The sequence below is a fragment of the Amblyraja radiata genome, chromosome 34, assembly GCF_010909765.2.
Source record: "Amblyraja radiata isolate CabotCenter1 chromosome 34, sAmbRad1.1.pri, whole genome shotgun sequence".
Lineage (NCBI taxonomy): Eukaryota > Metazoa > Chordata > Chondrichthyes > Rajiformes > Rajidae > Amblyraja > Amblyraja radiata.
The window spans coordinates 16,069,521-16,087,115 of NC_045989.1; the positions used below are offsets into that span (position 1 = coordinate 16,069,521).

Below are 17,595 nucleotides of genomic sequence, written 5' to 3' on the forward strand. Positions count from 1 at the left end.
AGGCCCACTGCTGGGAATTACCTTTGTTACTAACTACCTTCTATCATTCAAGTAATCATGGTTTAATAGAGCATCTTTGACCCACAGGGAGCCAAAAATCTCCTGAAAATTTACACACGCACACACATTCGCAAAAGAAAAATAAATTATATTTAAATAAAAAGGCTCTCTTTGTACTGGTGTACAAAGTCCAACATCAAAAGGTTCAGCGATTTGAAACATCCTATGACCGTGAAGTACATTTCTGCCAGTCACACCTTGTGTACAGGTATAACACAGAGGTACTTGAAACATGTGGAGTCACTAACAGAGTTTAAATTCCACTGATATTATTTTTGACATCTCTTCTAATCTCTAAGAAGGTGATCAAGGAAAGAGCAATGAGAATAATGGTTCAGAAATCATAAGATCATGAGTGATAGGAGCAGAATTAGGCCATTCGACCCATTAAGTCGACTCCGCCATTCAATCTTGGCCGATCTATCTCTCCCTCCTCACCCCATTCTCCTGCCTTCTTCCCGTAACCTCAAGGATCTAATGTGTAGGAAAGAACCGCAGATGCTGGTTTAAATCAAAGGTAGACACAAAAATGCTGGAGTAACTACAGATAAATAATGAAGCTGTGTTATGTCTGAAGAAGGGTCTCAACCCAGAATGTCACCCATTCCTTCTCTCCAGAGATGCTGCCTGTCCCGCTGAGTTATTCCAGCATTTTGTGTCTACCTTAATCAAGGATCTATCTATCTTTGCCTTAAATATATTCACTGAAATGTTGGATGATAAATATTCAGCTCCGTATCATTTGTCAAATGATGTAACAGTTGTCACAAGAGCTTTAATCCATAGTATTGTGAACACAAGGCTGAGACAGTCAATTGATGCAATGTCAATGACGGAGAAAAAATGCTGCAATCAATATTTAGTTTGAGGAATTTCAACAAACTATATCACACTTACAGGGTCACCAAACATAGCATTTCCTTATTACCAATGTTACTAACAACTTAAAGACAAAGCGCTGGAGTAGCTCAACGGGTCGAGCAGTATCTCTGGAGAACATGGATAGATGACAGTTTGGGTTGGACCCATTCTTCAGACCCCAACCTCTCATCCAGCTTTCTCCCTCCGCTACAATCAGTCTGAAGAAGGATCCCAACCCAAAACACCACCTAAGTATGTTAGCCAGAGATGCTGCCTGATCTGCTGAGATACTCCAGCACTTTGTGCCTTTTTGGTGTTGGTGAGCATTTCCTTTAGTCTACATTTTCCTACAACTTAACACAAGTTACATCAATTTTATTTCATATCGTGCATTAACAGGACACAATATGCAAGATGAAAATTATAATGTGACTGGATATAGCTTGTGAAGCTGAATGGAGGATAACAAAATAAAAGCTAGAGCTAAATATTGCTGAACTCCACTTAATGCTTGGTTTTATTACAGTTGCTTAGAGTTACTATATATCATTGAATGCTGTTTACAAGGGGGGAGGCTTATACTTAAAATGGTCATCTAAAACCAAAGGAACCTATCTATATTTCAGATATGTTTGACACACATGCACACCAACCTGACCAAACAGCTCTTCATCAACCACGAACCGAAGATCCAAATCCGTTGGATCATTTTCAAGAATCCACATCAGTGAATTATAATACTCGCTGTCCTGTAACATTGGAGGTTAAAATTCACATTACTCAATTATACTTTTCCATTTATAAATCTTATTGAAACGCAACGCAAATTCAAAATTTATATTTTACAGACTCCTAATTATGGATATAAAAACCAAGCAATCTTTCCCAAATTACTGCAGAATTTATGATGCGAGGGGAAAAATGTATGCCAGCATATTAAAACTTGGCTTCACTCCAACTCCCATGTCCCACTTTCCAGGAGACTAGCGCTGGAATCAAAACTATTTTCATTTTCCTTTGCTGATTGAAGTTTTGACTGTTTTTATAAACTGGGTTTACTGAATGGATTCGCCTAACTGAGCTGCATCCAGACTTCAGTATGTTTGGCCACAATTAGAGTAAAAAACATGAGCCAAGGATAAAGACGGGGGGGAAAAAAATCAGGATTCTGGCTGGATCCATACACATGCTGAAAAGCTGAGTTTGCTTTTAGAAGGATTTCAGACATTGCAAATATTTGTAAAGAATGAGGTTTTGGAAGAGAGGAAGGAAATTTCTTTGCTTGAATATGGCAGCAGGATTATTGAAAATTGCTTTCTTTGGCTAAAAATCTGCAGAGCAACAGCTGAAGTGGAAATTTATGATGGACCAGCTGAGGAACATGTGGAGTACAGTAACTTGACCAAAGTACATAGAGCACAGTAACTTGACCAAAGGAATAACCCACAGAATATCTATTCTATTTAATTATAACATGAAAAACTTACCACCGACTCCATATCTTGCAATGTTATTGGTTTCTGAAGCATCATCTTGTACAAGGGTCGGATAAAAAATCCTACATAATTAATAAAACAAATCTCAATTGGTTCATATAATCACACAAATGGCATAAAATTCTTCTCTTTAATGGCTTAGAAAAACCTCTCCTTTAAAAATAAATACGTTAAATTGCATTTTTAATAATGTAAGCCTATGTACCCACCATCTAACAATTTCCCATGAAATACTGCCATTCCAGCTACACGCCCGATGAATTTAAAGTAAGATACATGCTCCTCATTGCATAGTCCAGAGTTTGGGTTTATCTGTAAGGTATAATTGTCCCTGTAGGAAAAAGGAGTTTACACGATTCGATTAAATGATGACACAGAGTGAAAATGTCATTCATGCAAAAGAATACAAAAGCTATCCCACAAATATTAAAATCCATCAGATGGTAGCTCTGATCAACAATGGCCCAAATGATTCAATAGGATGGAGGTTCCCAAACCATGGCAATGATACCCCAAGCAGGTTTGCAGCCAACTCTTGGTGATTCATGGAGTTATCGTACAATAATAGATTTATTAGGCTATCATGATGTATGTGTGGGAGGGTGGGTGGGGAGGGTTTGACTTGTGGATCCGTGGGTTGGGGTCAGATTACAGGAAATAGGAGATATGGTGGACTGATGGTTGGCAAAGTAATGTTGTCAGTTAAGGGGTTAAAATATAAAACAATCGCTAGGCAAGTGACAGGCAGCCAGGTAGATGGGAATCTGGAAGCAGGTACACAATGACAAGCACAGATAGGGAACTGGTCAACAGCAGGGCATTGGAAAATTTGCAACCACCTTCACAGCTATGTTCTACTGTAACACAGCAACTAAAATCCAGTGTATATAATACTGCAGGAATAATGCAATAATCCAATGCAATAAAGTGAACATTTCCAGACATTTCAAGCCTAAGGATTCGGCCATGAAATAAGCTTTTGAAAGAGAAAAGCATCTACTTACGTGGCAGAATATTCGAACAACCCATAATATGGATTGAACATCTCTTTGGAAAGGAGAAAAAACCATTCCCTGGCAACACCACCATAATCCAATCCTTTTTCAGAATCAAACTCAATCCAGAGTCTGGCTTTAAGGAATTCTACTCGCTTTACAGATATTATTTTTCTGTAAGAGTCTTCCAAGATTGTGTTACGACGCAGCTTCAGTTCAAACCGATTTGGACCATCAGTCTGCAGGCAATAAATTAGGTTTCATAAGGAGGCAACATACTTAAAATGTAGTCAATTGAATTTAGTAGATATCCATACAGGCAGGATAGAGATAAGAATCACTGACAGGAGCAACATTTTGTACATAAAGCATCACACTTAAATAGTGTTATTCACATGGTCGGGACAGGTGACATCAAATTAAACAAAATATTTTTTGAAGTGCAGTCATTTAATTTTGCAAAGCATTAATTATTTTGCACAAAGTCCAGCAAACAGGAACAAGAAAAGTGTCCAATTAATTCTGTTTTATTAGTCGTGTTCCAGGAACAAATGCCAACTGGAACACCAGAACTTTCTGCGCTTCAAAACAGCTTTTGTAACCACCGAAACATGCAGATAGGGACTTGGTTTAAAGTTTCACCAAACAAATGAAGAGAGGCATCTCCAGGCACTCTCGACACCCCCCCCCCCCCCCGTGGTTAGAGGGTTCATCGGGTGATTTGAAGTCACAGTATCTATCCTTGAGAAGTAGCTGATCTGTAATTCACACTTGTAATCAATAGGGCAGCCACACAGCCCGTACACAATCCATAGACCTTGTTTAAGTGCAGCATTAGCACCAAAAAAGTTCAAAATGGGAAAACATCAACTTTAAGATTATCCTTCCATATTGATTTGGTATTTGCTTCTGCAGGATCGGTTATTTGAAATTTACAGTTAAAATAAAAAATATAACAGTAAAAATAATTTCGAAAATGTTGTAACGCGCATTAAAATGATATGGTTAATAAATGTAACCCATTAAAAATAAATTTGTCAAAACCGGTTATTCCAATGACATTAAACTGCAAGTTAACCATTAAGGTTCCATGTGCTGCTCCATGCTCATAAGCTAATCTGACTGATTTGTGCATTAAAGTCAATGCAGTTGAGCCTGCCAGCCCTCCCTCACCTGCCTCTTGTCTGTTGTGGCCACTGAATTGGCTTGATTTATCCTCTATGTTTCTCTCTCTCTACCTGCTGCACACCATGATTCCCATACCCTGCCAAATTAGTTCAAGCCTTCCCAAGTAGAACGAGCAAACGGCCTAACAAAGGCCTTGGTCCCCCTCCAGTTAAAGTACAACCTGCCCTTCTTGTACACATCCCATCTAAACCAGAAGCACTCCCAATGATCCAAGTTCCCAAAGCCTTCCTGAACCCGCTTTTTAACCACAAGTTCATCTGCCTATCCTCCTAATTCTATCCTCACCACCCGATAGTAATTCTGGGAATACAACCGTACGATACAAATACTTTCCCTTGTATCTCTTAATTGTACTGCCCCTCTCATATTGAAGTCATCGACAAAACAAAATCTTATATACTCTTTGATTGGCAATGGAACTGATGGCATTGGAACCACAAACAAAAATCTTCCCCATCAATGGACTACAATTCTCACCGGCTTCCGCAACTTTTTCCTGAAATAATCATACTTCTGTTTGTAATCCCTCGAGTAAGGCACTGCCTGTAATTTAAAGCAGGATCAAGATCAGTACAGGACAATTTCTTGTATATACTTTTGATCAATGTCAACTTTATTTATGCTATTACATTGAAATGAAATCTGTGCCCTTCCAAGACTGCATTTGCAAGACCAGAAAGAGACTCAATGATAAAAATGTCAATTTTAAACTCAGATTGTGGGTGTTTACTTACCGGTCCAGTGATGGCCACATTCTGTAAGCGAGGGTCTTCCCACTGGGTGGCTTTGGTATCTGCCAGAAAATAATTGTTACTTATATTTACACCCATGAAACCAAACGCAAGCTACAATAAGTGACACTACTTATAGTTGCCGAGACATAAACAAAACTGTTGAGGATGGTATAAAAAGTCATACTCACTGTGGTCTATATAGAAAATGCGGCCATCAGAGTGTACACGCTCCTCCCAACCAGGCTGTAACAAAAAGGTCATTTTAATGAGACAAAACTTCAAAACTGTTATTTTCATATATTCATTTTTCACAATCTGTGGATTGTTGGAAAAGCCTGCATTTATTTCCCATTCCAAATTTTCCTTTAAAAATGTGGAGCGCTATATTCTTGAAAGGCCGGTGAAAGTCCCCTCGCAGTGCTGTTGGGTAGGAAGATCCCGGTTTGGATAAGACGGGATCAATGGTATATTTTCAAAGTCAGGGCAACTTTGAGAAAAAACAAATGTTGATGTTTCTTCTATGTGATTGCTTTGTCTTTCTTGGTGGTGGAGGGCACAGGTTTCAAGGTTCAAGGTACCAATTAAGGTACAGTGACATTTGAGTTACCATAGAGCAAGTGAAAAGCAACAAGACACACAACCTTATCAAAGTTAACATAAACGTCCATCACAGAGGATTCCACATTCCTCACTGTGAAGGAAGGCAATAACATTCAATCTTCTTCCTCTTGGAGGCACTGCAAGGGTAACCTAGGCAAGTAGCTACAATGCATTTTGTTGATTGAACTGTGTTTTGATGATGGATGGTGTGAATATTTAGAGAGCTGGATGGGGTGTCATTTGATCAGCTGAGGGAAGACAGTAGATAATAATCAGAAGGAGGTTTCTGCATTTAATTATATCAAGGGTAAACTGTAGTCTTAAGGTCAAACCTTTTAACCTGTAGGCATTGAATTGGGAGAATAAGACAGAAGGGTAACTTACAGGAAGTGGTCCAAGATCTGAAGGATCTAAAGGTGGACGTTGCCGGACATGAACTGGAATCTTCAATCTTGGATCCTCCTGGTTACAAGTTTCAAGCACAGAATTAATAAACGATGCTCAATTAAATTAGCAGTAGCAATAAATACCCACTTTGCCCTTCCCACTTAATCCATGTACTAACATTAACACGTATACTTTCCTTTGTGGTTCTTACTATATTTATTATCAGGATTTTAAAAATTGCCAACTTGATGTGGGGCATAATTCCAGTTTGTGATTAAAAGGAACATCTTATGGTGAATTTACCCTCAAGCTTGCAATCCTACAACAATCAAGCTCTTGGTCATCCCTCAGCTACTTTGGCTCGCTGTCTGTTTATTCCCTCATTAGAAAAGCTCTCAGAGTCGCAGCGGTAGAGTTGGTGCCTTACAGCGCCAGAGACCCGGGTTCAATCCAGACTATGGGGGCTTGTCTGTACGGAGTTTGCGCATTCACCCCGTGACAACATGGGTTTTCGCTGAGATCTCTGGTTTCCTCCCACACTCCAAAGACATACAGGTTTGTAGGTTAATTGGCTAGGCTTAATTGTAAATTGATCCTAGCGTTTGCGGGATAGTGTAAGTGTAAGGGTCAGCGTGGACTCGGTGGAACAAAGGACCTGTTTCTGCGCAGTATCTCTAAACTAAACAAAAATAAAGTTCTCGTTGTTTTTATCATGTTATAATAGTTCTTCTACTTTACATTCAAATTTGGAAACACACTGATTTCCTTGTCACGCATGCATTTAAATTACTTAACTTAAAATATAATTTGCTACATCATTATAATATCATCGACACAACAATAAACCAAAATGCATGCCACATTCATTATTAGCAAGATATTGTTATGATATATTTCATTTTCTATGCATGAAGTAAGCCAAACTCATTCAATTATTCACTTGTTAATGGATCACCCTTCTCTTGAACTAGTCTGCAAGCTTGCTGCTGCTTTAAATTGAGACGTAAAGGAAACAGAATTCCAATTCTCTAGGTGCTGCAGGATTTTTGAACTATTTAATTTGGCTCTATATCTAAAGTTCCTTTCTCCACACACCTAAAAACATCTTTTCATACTTGCACGTAATACTGCATCAAAAGTCAGCAGGTGAGCCAAAAAGATCAAACGTGGCTCACTGTTCATGGCCAATTTGTGGTAAGCCACTTGCTCTCAACTAACGTAGTGGGGAGGGAACTACAATCTGTCCCAACATTCTTCAACCACCCAAGTAACAGAATAAGTAAGAACATGAGGGCCACAATTTTTTTAATTTTTTTTAAAAAAGGTCACAGTTCAATTAAACATATAACTAAAAGGTGCTTGAAAGAATCATTTTCAGTACACTATGAACTATGGAAACTAACAGGAACAGGCCTTTTGGTCCACAATGTCTGTCGAACACAATGCCAAGTTAAACCAATGCCCTCTGCCTGCATGCGATCCATATCTCTCCATCCCATGCATACCTCTGTACACATCTAAAGGCCTCTTAAACACCTCTATCGTAACTGCTTCCACCACCACATGTGGCAGCATGTTCCAGGCACCCATGTACACTCTGTGTAAAAATAATTTGCCCAGCACATTTCCTTTAAACTTTCCCACTCTGACCTCAAAGCCATGCCCATTAGTCCTTGGCATTTCCACCCTAGGGGGAACGGTTCTGACTGTCCACTCTATCTGTGCCGCTCAATTTTATATACTTAGTTCTACCGGATCTAAACAAAGCCAAGGTTTGTCATTGTATGATTGTAGAGTGTGTCTGTAAAGATGTGCTCCATAAAACGATTTGCAGCAGTATCTATGTGAAGAACTGGATTTCAAGTTTTCTGTTGTGATATGGCATTAAAGTATATGCAGAATGTAAGAGTCTGCACCTGTGGAGCAGAGAAATCGAGGGGCCTGGAATCCTGGAGCAGTTCTATTAAGTTACAGTAGGTTGAAAGTGGGCAGAATGCAATGGTCTAGTCTCAGTGCTTCAATGCCAAGCCAGCTGCTTGCAGAGATCCAACGCAACAATTAATGTTTTGATTACTATTTGCATTGATAATATTGCTAAATTCTGATGCAGATTTAATATACTTTAATATGCCAGGATAGATTGGCTTACTGATGAAGCTATTTCAATACATTAACAATACATTATAATACATTAAACATGCATTATCAACTATCTTGAAAGAAGTACCATAAAATCCTTGCCTTGGTTCCTTTGTAATCTGCTGTACCAACAAGAACTCTCCTTACCCATGTTGTGCTTTTGGTGTTGTGGTCAATGAAGAACGGTCTACCATTGGTTACAGAGCGGATCTCCCATCCAGGAGGGAGAAAGCCCGGCTCGTATTTACGTTGATGGTTTGGGGAATATTCTGGAGCATTCGGAGGGGATGTTGACTGAGGAACATAGACTGTGGGGTTCCGACTGGGATTAGGCTGCACTGCTTCTTTGGTGGTCTGCACGGAAAATAGACCAGAATAGATATTTTCTATCGATTCAAAAGGTGACAAGTAGAGACATGAAGCAAATTATTTCAACAGAATAAGAGCAAAATGGAAGAGAGGCAGTTATGGTTCTAAGTTTGGACTATTTGATAGCCAACTCCTGAACAAAATAGATAGTTCCAAAAATCAATTTCCATCATTTGTATCAAATAAACTTCACTGAATCTGTGGAGGTCCAAATCAAAAAGTTGATTCATAATCAAACAATTGATTCTATAACTTTCTAAAAATTGTAAGTTGCCAATAAGTTGGATAGTTTCTAATACTTAGGAAATAACAAGTTTGCTCCAGGTTCAATGCGAGTGTTGGATTCTGATATGATTTAATTATAGACAGAACTTGCCTGCATCACGGGTCTTGTCCAACTTGTGGTCCGGTTATTGTGATTGACAAAGTAAGTTCTTCCTTTGTCATCCTTCTTTTCTTCCCAACCAGGCGGCAACCCCATAGAAGTGGGTAAAATCTACCAGGAACAGCAGATAAAACATTTCGTTAATGAAGAACACCAACTGGAGGAAGGATTTTTTTTTTGCAAAGTTACCAAGTGAAGAAAATCTTGACACTTTGATTTGAGCACAATCTTAAAAATAAATAGGGTCTTAAAATAGTTTTGCTTTAAAAAATATCGACATGATTTCTTAACAGCTTAAAATGTTTTAACATTTACGCAAGGAAGGGGCATAGGAAAGGGTGGAGCTGACCTATTTGACTCAATGGTTCAATGGAACTTTATTGTCACATGTACCTAGATACAATGAAGTTCTTTGTTTTCCATACAATACAGTAAAGTCTTACTATACACATGCACAATCATGCATAAGATCAGTCCTACACCACTGGATCACAAGTTAAGGTTCATGCATAAAACTTGCTTTAGAAACATTGAAAATATGTGCAGGAGGCGGCCATTCGGCCCTTCGAGCCAGCACCGCCATTCAACGCGATCATGGTTGATCGTTCCAAACCAATAACCCGTGCCTGCCTTCTCACCATATCCCTTGATTCCACTAGCCCCTAGAGCTCTATCTAACTCTCTCCTAAATCCATCCAGTAATTTGGCCTCTACTACCCTCTGTGGCAGGGAATTCCACAAATTCACAACTCTCTGAGTGAAAACTTTTTTTCTCACCTCAGCCTCCCCTTTATTCTAAGACTGTGACCCCTGGTTCTGGACTCACCCAACATTGGGAACATTTTTCCTGCATCTAGCTTGTCCAGTCCTTTTATAATATGTTTCTATAAGATCCCCCCCCCCCCCCATCCTTCTAAACTCCAGTGAATATAAGCCTAGTCTTAGAAAAGTAAAGCCCTCAAAGTGGGTTTGGTCCAGCTATACTTGTGGATGCTCAGCTATGATCACATTGAATGGCGGTGCTGGCTCAAAGGGCTGAATGGCCTACTCCTGCACATATTGTCTATTGTCTACTTCTTGTAACCAATGACTACAGGCATTTGTCCCTGCCAGTAATTCTGGTTAGATTGAACACACAAGTTTAAAATTAGAACAAGGCAGCAGAAATGTCATGAGATGCTTCTTCACACAATGGACAGAGGATACTCAAGTCTACGACAAAATATTATCTTTGACACTTTCTAAGTGGGTATAGTGAGTGGTTTCCAGAACAGCTTTATCCATTGGTCGTCTAAAAGTTCCCTATTAAAGAAAATCTAGACTTTTAACCTCTTGCAAGCTTTAATGCATTTTCCTTGCACTTTCATAGTCCTGGGATTGACACATTCCAAATCCGTGCCAACATCTTCAGCAACTCTCACAACCAGGTTTCAAAGTCATAAATGCCATCTTATGCAGCAGTGGCTATGATGCAGTCATTCCTCTCGTCTTTCTCAACACAGTTGCACCCATTGATATGGTGACCACATGAACCACCCCTCAAACCTCTCACCGACATGTTGTTCCTTGGCAACATCACACAAAAGCACAATGCCAGATTCGACACTGAAAACAGGAGACGGCAAGGAAGTGCAGGTGCAAGTGCAGTCTAAAAATAAGACTTCGAGTGTTGGAGAAACTCAGCGAGTCAGGCAGAGAGAAAGCTTGCTGGAGAGCACAGGTAGGGGACTTTTCAGGTCTGTTCACTTCTTCAGACTGACTGTGGTAGGGGAAGAGGGGGGTGGGGGGGAGATTTGGGCGGCGGGGGAGATTGGGGCGGGGGGTAGATTGGGGTGGGGGGGGAGATTGGGGCTGGGGGGGGAGATTGGGGCGGGGGGGAGATTGGGGCTGGGGGGGGAGATTGGGGCTGGGGGGGGGGGAGATTGGGGAGTAAAAGCTGGGAGAGGTGGGGGCAGGTCAAGGCCTAGCAAGTGATAGGTGGACACAAGTGAAGGGGATTTGATAGGCAGATGGTGGGCAAAGGCCAGAGATGAAAATGTTTCATTCCACAAAGCCGACCTCTGACCATACTTTTAATCACATGCACAATTCCATCTTGTGGTTCAATATTAAACTTCTGATTGAAAACATCCCCATGCTACATCCTCGGCCATTTTGTTACATTACAGGTAAGAACCAATTGATGTTGTTTCGACTCTACATGTTGCTTTAAAACTACAGTTGAAATACTTACAACAGGCAGCACTGGCTGTTCTTCCAGAGTAGTCTGTGAACTCCCTCGCCTACTGGAATGACTCTTAAAAAAGCAGAACAAACATATTACAATATATGTTTAATCAATGTCCGATCAACTACACTGAGTTTAAAATGGAACAAGTACAATGGAATCTTGGAAGGACCAACATATAAGTATCGATGACATTATTACTTGAATGAACAAATTAAGTTTCCAAGAGATCAGCATTTAGCCCCATTGATGGCACTAAATGAGAGTGGTTTGATGGTCACAAGAACGACAACTAAGTTTTGTAACTTATTTATTCTCAAAATAGCTTCTTTGCTCACAGGTTCTCACAACACATGTGACCACAATGGTGGTCAGCACTCAACTGCTACCCGAAAGCAAAACCGCGCGAAAACTAGCAGCCCCTCCCGTGAGTCACGTGACCGCGGCTTCCGAACGCCGGGTTCGATATCTGCGTGCGCCAGCAGCGCCGCTACAGTGGCATAGTTAATGGATAATCTAATATGGAAAGACAATAAAGCACATTGTATATATAAACCAGAGTTTAAATATTTTATGTTAGAAAATGAAAACAAATATTAAAATCCATTTGGCTAATGGCTATTTTGTAGCGGCACCAAACGTGGTGAATAAAGGTGAGACGTCAGGCCGGTTCAAAGAGTAATTTATTCAGTGGTGACATGTTAGGTTGGTGCGCTAACTATATTACGTTGTTGCTGTAGCTGAGCGAGGTTGTTCTCTCGGGCTCAGCTATCTGTTGACTCCTCAAGGTCTCGAGGTGAGAGACCTTAAGTACCGGGACACTCCCTCTAACCCATGACGTCACGTGCCCGCCCTCGTATCTCCTGACGAGGGTTCGAGCATGAGTGGCCCGTGTTTAGGCTGACGCCACAATTTAAACATTCATCTAACAAATGGATTGGAAACATTCATTTAATTCGACTAAGTCAACCCTATTTTACAGGACGGGAGGATGGATGGTGAAGTTTATAATTTCCAGAAAGCTGAGACCAACATCTCCGTGGGATTAAAATGCAGCAACATGTCAAAACTTGCTTTTTCTACTTACTGAGCTGGAGCTGCGGCGATCTGTACACCCAGTAGCCTGGAATCGCCGACTAAGTTCTTCTGCAAGTTGATTTTGCAAGTCAAAGCTTACATTTTGTCCGGTAGGCGTATGGGGAGGTGGTGGTGACTGCGGATTAGAGCTGCCAAATTGAGATTCATCTTCGGTGATCAATTCCCAGCCCTGCAAGAAGAATCTTAGTTGTAACAAAATACAAAGTGCTAGAGGAACTCAGCGGGTCAGGCAGCATCTGTGGAGGGAAATGTTTCGGGTGGGCTTAATTCTTCAAGTCAATGGAGAAGGGTAGGAGAAAGCTGAAAAAGGTGAGAGTGGGGCTAAACCTGGTAAGTGATAGGTGGATACAAGTGAGAGGATTGGGGAATGATTGGCTGATGAGTGGATTAACTGACAGGGGCTGGAGGTGAAAAGTGGACAACAAGGTGTTACATAAGGAAAGAAGATGAATTTGGAGATGTAAGGACAGATGTAACACCTGTCCCTGCACCTCCTCTCACTTCTATCCAGGTACTGCAGCTCCCCCTTCCAGGTGAGACAGAGGGTCACCTACACTCTTCCAATCCCATCTATTGCTGGTCCATAAGATGGAAGGAAGGATATGGGTGGAATGGGACAGGCAGAAGGGGAAAGACACGGATTAAAGATAAATGGGTGGCTCAAGGACAGGAGGGGTGTGGGATGAGCATATGTAGGAAGTAAAGGAGCAGGGTGACCAAAGTTGTGGGAGATGGTAGAAAAGACATGTGGGCACTGGGGTGGATGTGGTGTAATGGGTTGGAGTGAGAAAGAGAGGGGTAGAGGGGTGATTATCATTTGAAGTTTGAGAATTCAATGTTCATACTATTGGATTATAGGCTACCCAAGTAGAATATGAAGTGCTGTTCTTCCAGTGTGGATGTGGTGTCACTGGCAGTGACTGGCACTGGCCATGTTCAGGAAGATTAGTATGGGAATGGGACGGGGAAATAAAATGGTTAGCAACTGGGAGTTCCAGCTAAGACTATGCTTGGTCTCACAGATGTAGAGGAGTTCACATCGAGTGCTACAAATGCAATAGACGAGGTTGGAAGAGATGTGAGTAAACTTCTGTCTCACCTGGAAGAGCTGCTGGTGACCCTCCATAGAGATACAGCACGGAAACAGGCCCTTCGGCCCACATGGTCTGCGCAAACCAGCGATCCCCGCACACTAACACTATCCTACACCCATTAGGAACAATTTTTACATTTACCAAACAAATTAACCTACAAACCAATACGTCTTTGGAGTGTGGGAGGAAACCGAAGATCTCGGAGAAAACCCAAGCAGATCATGGGGAGATCGTACAAACTCCGTACAGATAGCACCCGTAGTCGGGATCAAACCTGGGTCTCCGGCGCTGCATTCGCTGTAAGGCAGCAACTCTACCGCTGCGCCACTGTGACCGCTAGGTGTAACACTTGCAGGGGCAAGTGTTACACCTCCTGTGGTTACAGAGGAAAATGCTTCGGTAGGGGGTGGTTGGATGAGATGGGATGAACGACCCAAGGAGTTCGGAGACAGTGACCCCTAGTGAAAGCAGAAAGGGATGGCCCATGAAGATGTGACTGGCGGAAATGTTGGAGAATGATGTAACACTACGTTTTGTTTGAATGGTCAAGAATGGCAAGTTACTTTAGCACAGGGTAATGTTCAGTTGGAATAGTTAATAAAACAATGCACTGTTCGGAAATTGAATTAGATTGTGGTTTATATTTGTACATGCGGAACTAAAGCATGGAATAATCTCCACCCTACTATAGTTACCCAACCAGATGCAACTAAATTTAAAGTAGCTCTTTCTTCCCAATAACCCTTTCTGGCTTAAGCCCTCCCTCCACCACCTCCAGTTTAAATTCCATTTGGAATATTTTGGAGGACCAAGAAACCAAGAACTAAAATATAGCACATCTTCTCAAATGCTTTTCAGATATATGGACAGACTTTACCTTTGAAGTAGATTAAAGCGGGCAACTTACATCTGGAAAATCTCTATTTTCAGAAGTGTCTGTTTCTTCTGAAATCTGTCTGCGTGTACTGTAGATACGCTGAGCCTCCAGCTGGATGTTGTTTCGACAATGATTCATGTCAGATGCACAATCCCTGTCGGGAATAATGATCAATTATGTCAGGAAAAGGTTGTCATTGTATTTCCTTGCCACAAGCATTATCCGTTTTAATCCCAAATCTTTCACAAATTTATCTTTTAATCCTTTGTCTGTGTATAAAACTTGAAACATGTATTTTTAAAACCAGAAGTGCGAATGTTTGTTCAATCATTTGAATAGAGGAAAATATCTTCATGTTTAATTTTAAAATCAGACGCTCATGCCGTTTTATTCTCTGTTCTTCAAAAATCAGAGTGGCAAAAAAAAACCAAAACACAAAATGTAGGAGTAACTCTGCGGGTCAGGCAGCATCTCTGGAAAACACTGATAGGTGGAGGTTCGAGTTGGGAGCCTTCTTCAGACTTGAACCCTAAACGTTACCTAACCATGTTCTCCAGAGATGCTGCCTAACCCGCTAAGTTACTCCAGCAAATTGTGTCCTTTTGCGTAAACCAGCATTTGCAATTCCTTGCTTCTATCACTGAGAGGCATATTTCTTAATGCAAACCATACAATGCTGATGTCGCCTGGCCAGAGATACACTTTTTGGTGCAGATATTGTCTCATCGTTGTGATCTCTCATCCTTCCTTTTACAGTCTCTTGAGTATTTGAATACTACAGATGCGCTGTAGAAAGTAGTGCAGTAGTACAGTGCACTACTGTAAAAGTGTACAATTCCAATGGTTAGAACTGATTTACAGCATGGCTGGTTGCATCACGGCCTGGTACAGCAACTCCAATGCACAGGAATGCAAGACGCTGCAAAGAGCAATGGACAGCCCGTTCTTTGCAGGCCCACCACTGAAAGCATCTAAATGAAATGCTGTCTCAAGGAGGTATCCATTAAGGATCTCCACCATCCAGGCCAGGCCCTCTTCTTGCTGCTACTATCGGGCAGGTGGCACTAAAGTCAGAAATCCCACTAGAATCACCTACACAATCCAAATCCCACCTCTGCAGTGGAATGCAACAGATCACTTATTGTACCACCATGGCCTTTTTTCCTAATGGTGTATTTTCCCACTAATATATATACTTTTTTTGTCTTTTTCTTTTCACTGTCTTGGAGAATTAGTGCAATTTATGTAGAATTTGTTTTTGCGCTTGTCTGAGTCTGCGTGCATGTGATGCTGCAGCGAGCGAGGTTTTCCCTGTACCTGTACCTCACCGTGCTTGTGCACAGGACAACAAGCACAACTTCAGTACCATTAGAAAGGACCAAACACAAATTAAATCCAAGCAGAAAATCAGTTCTATGAAGGCTGTGATATTCAAGCCTCAGACATGTATGGTTTGCTTAAAGAACAGTAAATCTCTTTAACTGCAGCAACAACATTTTGTGACAATTATATGGGCAGAGTGCGGCAATGGAATTAATTTTGGATCAAAGTGGGAGCAACTGCATTGAGTAAATGATATGTTACTGCAGATTGAATGTATTTGTTTCTATCAGGTCGGCGTTGAGAGGTAGGACAGTCATTAAAAGAAGAAAAAGTAATGCCCCTGTCTCACTTAGGAAACCTGAACGGAAACCTCTGGAGACTTTGCGCCCCACCCAAGGTTTCCGTACGGTTCCCGGAGGTTGCAGGTGGTTGACGGAGGTTGCAGGTAGTGGAAGCAGGTAGGGAGACTGACAAAAACCTCTGGGAACCACACAGAAACCTTGGGTGGGGCGCAAAGTCTCCAGAGGTTTCCATTCAGGTTTCCTAAGTGGGACAGGGGCTTAAGATGCAAATTGAAAATGTTGGTCTCACTCAATATATTGGTTAAATATGAAACCACAAAATAAATTTCCAGGGGAGTGGGAAGATAGATTGTTCATATTTTCCTTGCAACAAAGGCCACACGGGCTATTGAGTCTATGCTGGGCGTCAGAGCAATCTCAGTCCACTTCCCCACAATGCAGACAGCCTCACTTGCCCACTGTCTACTACAAATTCTCCCACTGGTCCACCCCTACGAGTGGCATTATAAAGCAGCCAATAAACCAGTCAGCAAGTCTTTGCCACGTGCGAAGAAACTGGAGCTCCTGGAGGAAATTCACACAGCCACAGGGAAAGTGTACACATTACATCAACACATGGCTGGAGGGCAGGATTGAACCCAGTTTTCAAGCTCTCAGACCTTTTGAATGGATGACATGAAATTTGGCATTGTGAAAAGGGAACTTAAAGGTGAATCCTTAGATGTTGATAAAAGTATTAAGTAAATAAATAGTAAGTTTATGCCAATGGAAATATATATGGCTTTAGAGTATGAAAACAGGCTATTTAACCCACTAGGTCCTCATTGACTAGTGGGAACCCATCCATATTAATCCCTTCTTTCACCACTTGGCCAGTAGCCTTTGCTTGCTGCCAAGGTGCAAGGCTGTAACCATCTGTAGCCTGAGCCAGTTATCCTCAGTACATTTACTGGCAGTTGTTACATTTCCACCACTGCGACCATCTGTGCAAGTTGTTATCTTCATATTTATTTATTTATTATTAGAAGCATCTTAATCATGATATGCAACATACTACATTTTGTGTACAGCTTCTTTTTTTAAAAACTTTAACCTATAATAGAAAAAGAGAAAAGAGACAGAAGAGCAGAGTGAGGATAGTAGTGAAGTGTAGTCCGCAGTAATTGGCGTTAAATGAATGATGGTAATGGTTAAGTAAACTGCGTGCTTGAAAATGTGAAAAAAAGAAGAAGAAGAAAAGGCCCCAAAGAGGAGAGGCTCTAAGAAAAGAAATGTAAAGAATCCAAAAAAGGTAAAGCTAAACAAAAAAGAAAGGGAATGTGCCTAACTCATAATGATTCACATCCGTCACCTAGTTCTAAAACAATTACTTTCCAGGCAAGTTGTATTTTAGAGGTGATTCACTCCTTGCAAATGAAGGTTGCAATACCGAAGAACTACAGAGATTGGCTATTTATCAG

General features: G+C 41.1%; 1 protein-coding gene across 4 annotated transcripts in view; it reads right to left on the reverse strand.

Annotated features, from left to right (window-relative positions):
* nedd4 (NEDD4 E3 ubiquitin protein ligase) overlaps nt 1-17,595 on the reverse strand; it is a 107,394-nt gene that overhangs the window by 6,145 nt on the left and 83,654 nt on the right. For 2 of the 4 annotated variants that reach the window (XM_033050175.1, XM_033050173.1), the window contains 13 exons: nt 14,541-14,664; nt 12,529-12,708; nt 11,448-11,510; nt 9,206-9,325; nt 8,608-8,814; nt 6,319-6,396; nt 5,523-5,577; nt 5,335-5,393; nt 5,078-5,143; nt 3,422-3,651; nt 2,627-2,748; nt 2,409-2,479; nt 1,575-1,670 (listed from right to left, as the gene is read on the reverse strand). In XM_033050175.1, coding sequence (XP_032906066.1) covers nt 1,575-1,670; nt 2,409-2,479; nt 2,627-2,748; nt 3,422-3,651; nt 5,078-5,143; nt 5,335-5,393; nt 5,523-5,577; nt 6,319-6,396; nt 8,608-8,814; nt 9,206-9,325; nt 11,448-11,510; nt 12,529-12,708; nt 14,541-14,664 — 1,471 coding nt within the window. Of the gene's footprint in view, nt 1-1,574; nt 1,671-2,408; nt 2,480-2,626; nt 2,749-3,421; nt 3,652-5,077; nt 5,144-5,334; nt 5,394-5,522; nt 5,578-6,318; nt 6,397-8,562; nt 8,815-9,205; nt 9,326-11,447; nt 11,511-12,528; nt 12,709-14,540; nt 14,665-17,595 lie in introns of all 4 variants that reach the window. The other 2 variants (XM_033050174.1, XM_033050172.1) reach the window with 1 other exon arrangement.